The sequence below is a fragment of the Castanea sativa genome, chromosome 1 (assembly GCF_040712315.1).
Source record: "Castanea sativa cultivar Marrone di Chiusa Pesio chromosome 1, ASM4071231v1".
Classification (NCBI taxonomy): Eukaryota; Viridiplantae; Streptophyta; class Magnoliopsida; order Fagales; family Fagaceae; genus Castanea; species Castanea sativa.
In genome coordinates, this window is record NC_134013.1 from 20,449,237 (window position 1) to 20,459,754 (window position 10,518).

General features: G+C 33.2%; 1 protein-coding gene across 1 annotated transcript; it reads right to left on the reverse strand.

Moving 5' to 3' along the window:
* Nucleotides 1-9,459: 9,459 nt before the first annotated feature.
* Nucleotides 9,460-9,894, reverse strand: LOC142622250 (uncharacterized). The gene has a single exon (XM_075795700.1). The coding sequence runs from the start codon at nucleotides 9,892-9,894 to the stop codon at nucleotides 9,460-9,462; it is 435 nt and encodes a 144-aa protein (XP_075651815.1).
* Nucleotides 9,895-10,518: the final 624 nt, after the last annotated feature.

Here is a 10,518-nt window from a genome sequence, read left to right on the forward strand (position 1 = left end):
GTCCAACAAAGTTTTAGACAAACTTGAGAATGGGGGCAATTGTAAGTAATTACCAATTAGTCTCAACATCTTCCGCACTAAATTAGTTGTTCATTCTTTCTTAATAAAAAATTAATAAATAGTAATTAAAAAATAAAAAGAAGAAGAGAAAAAATAGAGGATTTCATAAACCATGAAAATAAAAAAGCAATAAAGCAACAACATTAGCAATAGCAATTTAAAAGCCATCAGGTTCATGACTCGCCTCGCCTTTGGTAATCCCTAGTGGAGCCACATATTGAGGCATGAAATCAAGATATGCATCATCTTCTACTTCCCCATTAATTCCATCATCAAAATTAAGTGCGTAGTTTTGCAGATCATACTGAAATTGAACCCTCCTTTTCTTGTTAATTCCATGCATGCTAAACAATCGAATAAAATTCTTCCACTTTGGCCCGCCCAACAGTTCTGAAAACTGCTTGACTTGCCTCATTTTATTCACCAACCAGTCTTCTTTTTTTCTCCACTTTGTTGCTGAATTAGATATCTATATGTGCCACCGCCGTTATCATTTGGAAACCATCTAAAGCACAGTCCCTGGAAACAGCCGCAACATGAAGATGTGCCTATCTCTTCATAATCTTCAACATAGTCATTCTCTTCTACTTGCAAATTTTCGCAAATGGAGGCCATTTTTTCATGTGGAGGACTGGCCATGGAAGAGAGAGAAACAGAGGAAAAGAGTAGTGTGCTTAATAGTACAAAGAATTATGGATACATATAAACCCAACTCAAAGTGAGCATGGAGCAAGAAAATAGCTGGAATTTTCGTTTTGAAATTAGGAAGTGAATCATGGCCATGGGGTCTGGGTGACAATGACAAGGTATTGAGAGAATATTGAGATTCAATATATATCATTATGCCATTTGGCAATTGAAGAATTTTTTAAATGTGTCATTTTAGGTATGGCTCTTTGTTATTGGGCAATCTTCATCTACTTAGGATTGTCATAGAAATGTTGAAGACTTGGTTTTTGCCGCCCAATCATAAAATGCAGCTGTGCCTTACGTGGCGCCTGCTAATTGACAGTTGTAGGCAGAGAGATTCTTTGTCTTTGGCTGTTCGATATTTGAGGTCGTTAAGGATGAATACACTATTTATTTTTGTTTGTTTGTTTTTGTTATTATTTTTTGGTTTTATTTTTTTATTGTTGGGAAAACAAGATGCATATACTGTTAAGTTTGGGAATAATTTAGAGATTTCCTTATAATTAAGTTTTAGAGTGAGAATCCTGGTGGAAAAATAATAGTGTAATGCACTTTTAAAACTGCTACTTTCATATATATATATATATATATATATATAGCTACATGTTATTATTATATAATAAAAGTTGGAGTCGCAATAGAAGAATAATAGTGAAATGAAATGCACTTGTGAAAGCTTCTATTTTCATTTCATTTACTATATAATAAAAGTTAAGTTTAAAAAAAATTTCAGTTACCTTGAATGATTATTTTCTCTTATAATTGTGTCAAGTGGTTATATTTTTTTTTCCTCTCTCTTTGTTTGTGTTTGTTTTTAAAAAAAGTGATTATATTCTTTTAGTAACAAGTGGTTACATTTTCATTGATTAATGTTAAATTACTAATAGACTTTTTGTTGAAGTAAAATATTAAATTTTTTACCTAAAAAATAAATAAATTTCTTGTAATTTTGGTAATAAAGTTTTATGCGGAGTATATAAACTATTAAAAATAGAGTTTAATCTATGGTAAACTATGAATTAATAATGTGTGTATTACATGAACTTTTGGTAATAGAATTTTATTGGAAATATAATTTTAAATTTTTTTGGAATTTAGATAGCAGTGTTTTCTTTATAGCAAACTATTGGTTATAGAGTTCAATCTACAGAAAAGTATTTTAATAACTAATGAAGGTGTTGACACTTGTCTCAAGGCAAAGAAAGTCATTTGGTATAACTATAGCTTCTAGCACCTACCTTTTACTAAATAGTACGTGATTTAGAGTTCAAGTGTCTTACTAATTTTATTTTTTATGAATGATCAAGTGTCTCACTAATTACCATAGATTTTTAGTAGCGTTTATGGTGTGTCTTTGTGCTAAAAACCATTTCCCTCTCTCTTGTATATGTGTGCGTTTGTTTCTAAAAAAAAAGTGTCTCACTAATTACTTTGATAATTTTGATAATTTTTTTAAAATATTTTTTACATTACATTTTTAATTAATTAGTGATCATTGGTATATTATTGGTTGATAAGGAAAAAAAAAAAGGAAGTAGATTTTATAGTCCTAGAAAAATATAGCAGTAGTATAGTTTTGGTGGATGTGATCAAAAGATAAAACTTTTTCCTTTTTTATACAGTACATTGTTATTTGAGTTTTTTTGGTAAGTCCATGGGTACCGCTAGTGCACAGTAGAACGTGCCATTACTCCAAACCCGTGACATCTTAGAAGTTATGGGTTAATATTAATATTCAAACCCGTGACATCTTGGCATTTGATTAGAAGTAATGGGTCTTTTTGAAGGCTTCTATAACTGCACCACACTCGTCAGAGTTTTTCTAATGGAAGAGTTAGTGATTAAATTTTGTCTAGTATATTAGTGTGAGGACATTTTTTAGTCTACCGTACCGGAGTTTTGAATTAGTTATTGTTTATAAGAGTTAGTAAAACTTTGTGAATGTGGTAGTAATCATTATTATTGATAGTATATTTTGGTTGATGTTGCTTATGTCTGTAGGCATAGAGTTTGCGAAGTACCCTAAAATATTATGTATCTTGTGTCGTTTACCTTTTATTGCTTTGTATTTCATTATAACAAATATGAATAGGAACTTCGGCTATCCCAACATATGGGATAAATAGTCAAGCCTCTGCCTATTCAAGATAATATGAGAGTGAACTTTTGTGATGGTAGGTGTAATAGGAGTGACTTCTTGTGATCGCAGGTGTCATTCATACTAGTTTTTTAGGAACATCAAGTCGTTGGACTTGAAGGCGTGTACATGTGGGCTTTGAACTATGGTTTAAGGCCCAATGTTACAAATTATGTGGTCGGGCAGGTAGTCTTGGGCTGAAGACTTAACTGATGATATTCTAATCGCTTAAATCGAGGATTTCACACTTTGGAGTTGCCACTTGGCATAAAAAAACAAAAAAATAAATGAAAAGAATGAAAAATACAAAGTTTAGTTAGGAAGATGGGGAGGGGAAGGTGTTAAATGCCCACCTCCCCTAACCTAAATCTATTTTTTAAGAATTAATAATATTTTATAGCGTGCATCATATAATTCATCCAAACATGTCATAGAACAAAAAATGAACAACTAAGAAATCATTCATATGATCGATTATTCAATGGAAAATTTGATTTTTTTTTTTAAGGAGCTTATCATTATTCAAAGCATCAAAAATCATATTTTTCATTTTCTTCTCAATTCATGTTGCATGTTACGTAATATCATGTGAAACTGTTTAATAATTTTTGTATCATGCTATTGTTATCCATCTAAAATCATAATTTTATCATGGAAGTCGTATCAAAATGTGAAAACCTTAATTTAAATGGTATGTGAATGTGACATCCATTCTACTTTAAAGCATATCATCAAATGAGCCATCTTAATCTATAAAATTTAAAACTACGCTATAAATTTAAATAAGTTAAGGATGTTATACTAGCTAGCATGCACACCTCTAATAATGATGAAACTGGTAATTTATCCTCATATCCAATTTATCCTCGTATCCTTTGGAATGTACAATTGCTTCTCGCTTTGGCTCGACTACAGATTCCTTCCATGATCCTAAAGAGCTAACTGTGCATTTGCTTCTTCTTGTTGATTGTTGAAGGACTGGGAATAGTTTGGTAATCCTAAAAACTAGGGTTCTGTGTTTGATAGAGGATGAGTGTTTGGAATCATTTTGGGCTAGTGCGGAAGAGTTTCTTAAACCTTAATTTCATGGATTTAAAGTAGCTTTTCATAAAATAAAAATGCACATAAGAAGTTGCATCCCTACTTTTCTATGGCTCTTTCTGAGTACTTGTTGGTGCCAACTAATTACTAGTTCATGCATTTAGGATTGCGAATCCGTCTCTACTTATAGAGGGTGGAGCAATCGGGGTTTAAGAATTAGATCTCTTCAGTTTCAAAGTTATCTCAACTCATATTTATCTCTTGAGGTGATAAGATAAGACTACATATCAAAAAAATTATGTAGTTGCTAAAAATTAGTTGAGTGCGTTAACTCAAACTGTAATCCTATCGTCCTACTATTTTTGGGTCAAAGTTTCAATCAAAGCTGTGTAAAATTTTGGCGATTTACTTTAATAGGAGGCATTGGGACCCTTTTATAAATATTAGGGCATAGGGGCCTTAATTAAGCCTAGGTCTTAGGGATGTGCAGCCAATCCGCCAACCCACTAAAACCGGGCTGATCCAATCCAACCTGCCGGGTCAGGTCGATTTTTAGGAATTGGTGAGTTGGGTTGGGTTGGGTTACAATTTTTTTGATAGCAAGTCAGGTTGGGTTCGGGTCACAAAATTCCAAACCCGACCCAAACCACCCATATATTTAAAATATATTATATAATTAATAAATTTTTTAAAATAATCAGCCCTTCCTATCTTATATAAAAACCAATTAGTTCACACAAACCGTAGTAAATTACTATTGTTGTTTAGTCATTAGTATTGTTTGCCTTTATGGAGTTACATTAATTATAATTTTTGGGTTTTTTAAAATATACTTTTAAATATATTTTTTTTCTAATCAATTTAATAATAATAGTAATAAAAAAAATTGTCCAATTCATGAATTCGACCGACCCATGTGGGTTGGGTTGGATTGAATTTTTTTTTAACCCACCATGGTGGGTTGAGTCAAAAAATTCTCTTAACCCGACCCATGCACAACCCTACTAGACCTAGAGTCAACACAAATTAGAAGTTCACTTACCATGAAAATGGAATGTGATGGGACTGACGAGATATCTCATCTTGGACAATCCTAGAAAATACCTTCGTCCATCCATCTTGGGCATAGACGATGACAGACAAGTCATTAATAAGAAGATTCAATACCTCGGACAATTACAAGTCAGCTGTTAGATCGTTGGAGCCTCATCAATATGCACGCTAATAAGTTCTGAGGCGTTACAAGAAAGAGCATTAAAATCCCAATCAAGGCCCCAACAGTTAGAAACAAAAAAAACTATATATACACACTCATTAGGGATACAAAAGGTACATAATTTTCCACCTAAAAAGAAATACTTTTACACTTCTCACTTATTCTCAAAAGATTTCTAGATACTAACTTAGGTATCGGAGACATTGTGGCAGGCGCCACACCGGTGTCTATTTCAGGAAAAGCCCTGATCCATTTTGCAGGGGCAATGACAAGGTCTCGGCACCATCTGGACAGGTACACTTGACTGACGAATAGACTTCGTCAGAATGCATTTAAAATCTAGGCACATTTGGTATAAAATTGAAGTGTAATTAGAATTTAATTAGAATTTTTTTATTGAGTTTCAACTTTAATATATTATAATATTATATACATAACATGTGAAAAGAATGACACTTAAACTTTTTTTTTTTTTTTGATATAGACATAGTTGTTAGAATAAGTCGAACCATTTCATGTATAATATGAAACAAATGGAATCATTTGCAAAAAGTTTCAAGTTGATTTGTGCGTGATAGATAGGCTCTTGAATCGTATTATGCAGTTAGAAGAGAAAACAGCAAGGGACATGATGTCGGGATTAGGTGTCTCTATGGGCTAGTTATTTTTTTTTAAATTTTATTTTACTCTTTTTGTGGGGAAACATTAATGTTAAAATGTGTGTTTTGGACCTTTGGTAAAAACAAAGAAAAAAAATCCTGTTTCTGCGAAATTGAAGTTAGGATGTGATTGCCATTGCCTTTATAGGTAACCTACTTACCAAAAACTTTGTGAGACTTTTAAGTTTTGTACACAAATTAATCACTAATAAAGCAAGTTGGAGTGTTGGACTAGTTAATGGGGCCAGTTGTCGCGTCCCTAACCAACCAGCTTGGCGATGTCCATATCCGTTGACACATACCTCTCAACCAATTTCAACCAATGCAATGATTAGCCTTTCAATTCACATCACTTAATTTAAGGCATACCCTCGATTAATTGAACTGCCTGTATTCGATCAAACTTAATTACTTGACGTATTTTAGATGAAAAATGGTATGATATTCATTCTAGAGTGAGACGTTGTTTCAATATTTATTTTTTATTTTTTATTTTTGAAAAAGTTATATGCGCATTTAGTTTTCTTATTGTATTGATTTATGATATTCATTCATGACAAAAACGATGATAACTCACTATTCTTTCCTTTTTTTTTCTTTTTTTCTTTTTAGTGTAACTTTAAGTTATATCATATCATTTTTTTATGAGATGCAAATTTAAAAAAAAAAATTTACCATTGATTTTATTCTTATATTTTACATGATTACAAAATTTCAAGATATATAATATCAATAACTATGTCATCAGTTAAATATTTAAATTTTAAGTTTTTATTTTTAAAATTATGCATAAAAAATCATAGCTTAATGTTACACCAAGAGTAATCTTTGGCATATATGAAATTAAATCCTTTTAATTTTTATTATTTCTTTTAATGTTATTGCATAAACTTTCTAGAACTCTTACAATCATCTCTTCTTAGAGCTACTTTAAATTGATTTCGGCACTAATACATATAATCACAAACTTGAAGTTTTAGAGTATCCACAACAATATCTCGGACTTGAAGGCGATTCCAGTGAGTTTTCTAATGATTTTTACAACATTGGAGTTTTAAGAGCATCAACAATGAAAAGAGGGAATGCCAAATGTAAGGGTATTTTAGCATTCAGGCCCAAAATGTTCACTCCAACCTGACTTGCAAAATGTGCCAATTGTAAAAAAATTTACGATACTGCTACAATACCATCCTATTTCTAGGATGGTACTGTAGCAAGATTATATAATTAAAAACTATTATTATATTATCTCTGATTCTTCTCTCTCTTCCTTTCTCATTCTGTCATTTCCCTCTATCTCTTGTGTGTTCTCTTCTCTTTAGACCCAAAACCATGGTGGACACGAACACCATCACCAAGCCACCATGGTCGGACCCATAGTCATAGGCCACCTCAAGCCACCTAACCAAGCCCCCACGCATGTGATCGTAGCCTCTTCCGCCACCGCAACCGATGGTTCTTCTTCGGTCACTTTGTGTTCCTCATATTCGTTTTGCAAGGTTTACTTTTGATTATTTGGTGTGTGAGAAAAAAATATTGTGGGTTTTGATTGTTTAGGACTTGAGGTGATTTGGGATGTTTGGTAAGTGAGAAGATGAGGTGATGTGGGTCTCCCATACCTCTGCCAAGCACTCTTTCTCACCCCATGGATCAACTGAGTCAATTTTCTCAGCTTCATCACGGTGATCCCTCCCTCTGAACCCAAACCCAACTCTTCCCTCCCTCTTCTGATTTCGCCCAACTCATTGAGTCGAAGCTCCATGGCTAGAGCTTCGAGCTACACAGCCTCCATGGTCAAATCTTCGAGATCCACAAAATGTTTGGGTTTGTTTTGGGCATGCAAAGGCCATGGGTGGCTGAATTTGTGGTGGCTGGGTTTTTTTTTTATGTTTGAATTTTTATGGTTACTGATTTTTTTTGTTTGGGGTTTATTGCTGAGATTTTATTGCTAGTTTTTTGTTTAGGGTTTATTCATGAGATTTTATTGCGATGGTTGTAAAATTTTTCTAGCGTGATTCGTGATTTAGACATGTATTGTTGGGTGGTTGTTCTAGGTTTGGGTTGGTGGTGGGTGGATGAGAAAGAAAGAAAAACAGAGAGACAGAGAACAAAGATGAAGAGAGAAGAGAGAAGAGAGAGAGATTTTTTTATAGTTTTTATATTTTGTAATTTATATTGATTTAATATATTATAGGTAAAAATAAAAGTTGAGATGCTGGGTGTATTGTAAAATAGTATTGTATAGTTGATAAAGTAGCTTTTTGAGATGGTAAATTAGGATAGAATGAAATTTTCAGCTGTGGATGCTCTAACAGGTTGTTATTGTTCTTTTCTATTTTTTTTTAAACACTCAATGTTAGGTGTATATATTTTTGATGGGTTGTGATTGTGTGTGGTCTACTCTAATCTCTTATTTGAAAAAAGTTGATATGTCACTGTTTTATTGGAGAATGTAAAGAGTAGATGTACAAGCAATCCTTATTGAAGTTAAATTCTACATTAAAATACTAGTACACTGACCTTGGTAGGACTAGTTATATTACTAGTAAGATTAGGATATACTACAACAGACTTGAATCTCAATTACGAATTTACTATTTAGGATAGAGGTCAAAGGAATCACTTTAGCTTCGGGCATAATCTCTTTTCCCTTTACTTTATTAGAAAAATTTTGACACAATTTTTATAAGAAATATTAAAAGTTATAAAAAAATTAATTATTTTTTTCTTTTATTATAAAATTTTTAAAAAAATATATCATGAACAAATACGACATAAATCTTTTTCATAAAAAAAATAAAATAAAACAAGTTTTGAGGAAATAAGTGGACCCTCAGAAGTTTTGGATGAAAGCGGCACAGACTTCAAATTTTCAGATTTTTTTTTTTTTTTTTGAGAAGGACAAATTTTCAGATTTAATAATACAAATAATACCTAAAAAATAAATACAATACAACTTCCGTGTGCACCTGTCAGTTTCATCAACTAATGCGTGTCCGTTACCTTTAATTTTTGTAATTTGGCCATGAAATTGACAATCAATAATAATTGTCAACCATCTGATCTCACTCTTGCAGTCCTGCTTATAGCAAAAATTATTTTCCTAGTTTTAGTTTCTTCTTTTTTATTAAATGGAATTATCTACCTCGAGTTTATGGCCTTACACTCAGACAAGTGGACATACACCAACTCCTCCAACTTTCTTTATTGTTCTTTTCCTTTCAACCAAGCCAAAGCTTCGTCCTCAAAATGTTATGAAATATTTGTGGATTTGGTCCTACAGAGAAGCATCTTCCAGGAAAGATACCCTTTGTTTCTAAGGATAATTAATACTCTTGTTTTTGTAGTACATTGGTGCCCACAGACAGTGCACAAGCTGTATATCCATAACTTCAATTGTACTTTTTTATATAAATTCAGGCACATTGTTGTAAACACCAAGTAATTTTTTGATAATTATGATTAACTTTTTTGTTAAGCATAATTCATATCTATAGAAATCAATCAAAACCAAAATACTAAAAATACATAAAATCATACAAAAGTACAACTTCCCACAACATCAATATTTATACTTGATCATCACAAAACCCTTTGTACATTACATAAAAACCGCACGAGGACGAAAACTGAAAAGACCACACTTCTTTTTTCCCTTAGCTAAACGCAACGATCTCCCTCCGCCGTGGCTCACACTTAGCGGAATCCGCCGGCTGAGGCGGCGACGCGGCCAACCTGTCCAAGAAGTTGAGGGGACACTCGTCGTCGACGCGGGTGTCGTCCTCGAAATTGAGAGCATAACTCGAAGGGTCGTAGCTGAAATCAGCGGAGTGCCACCGCAAGTGGTGGTTCCTACGGCTCTTACCGATCCTCGAGATCAAGTTCATGCACCTGAAGCGTATCTCCGGCAGCTCATTGGCCGTCGATTTCAGCCACGTGTACGGTGACCTTGGCGATGTCGTCCGTGGCTTGTCCTCGCTTTTCAACTGCTGGTGATCATGAACCGAAGGCGAGAAACAGCACATCGAAGTCTTCACCTTGTGCTTAATAGAAGCCGTTGATGATGATTGTTGCTCGTACTCGTTAAACATTGTAATCTTTGTGTATATATATATATATTCCAAAGCAAGACACAAAAGTGAGTATATTGTAGATTCAAGAGTGGTGGAAATTGAGTCTTTGTAAGTGTGTAGAAGAAGAGATGATGAAAATCGTGGCTGAAAGAAAAAGGAAAGAGCGGCTGAATATATATATAATGGAAGTTAGTTTAAGGAAGTGATGTGAGGAAGTCGAATGAGCCAGCTAGATGCTAAACGATGAAACCGTGGGACGTGCGTGGTGCCCGGTTTTTGTGTTAAACCCGCGTGACCTTTATTTATTTCCACTAACGATTGTCCTGTTATGACACATGGCCTACCTTTTAACTATCACTAGTAAGTAACGGCTTCAAGTTAAAGGAGCTCAATTAGCTAGCTTTTCTTTCTTTATTTTTGGGAAATAGTTTGACAGATATAGAAGAGGGGAGATTTGAATTCTATATCTCACTATTTAGATCTTTTTTAACTGTTTGTAATCTTTATAACTCATACTCCAATAAAAAAAAAAAAACTAATACTCCATAAGAACCTTAATCCCCACCCCAAAAAAAGTACTTAGTTTTGCTTAATTTTTAAATTCATTGTCCAGTAGTGTATATTCTACCCACCAAATCAAAA

Excerpts from the sequence above, each read along its gene's own strand:
- LOC142622250 (XM_075795700.1), bottom strand. The coding sequence starts at position 9,894 with ATGTTTAACGAGTACGAGCAACAATCATCATCAACGGCTTCTATTAAG.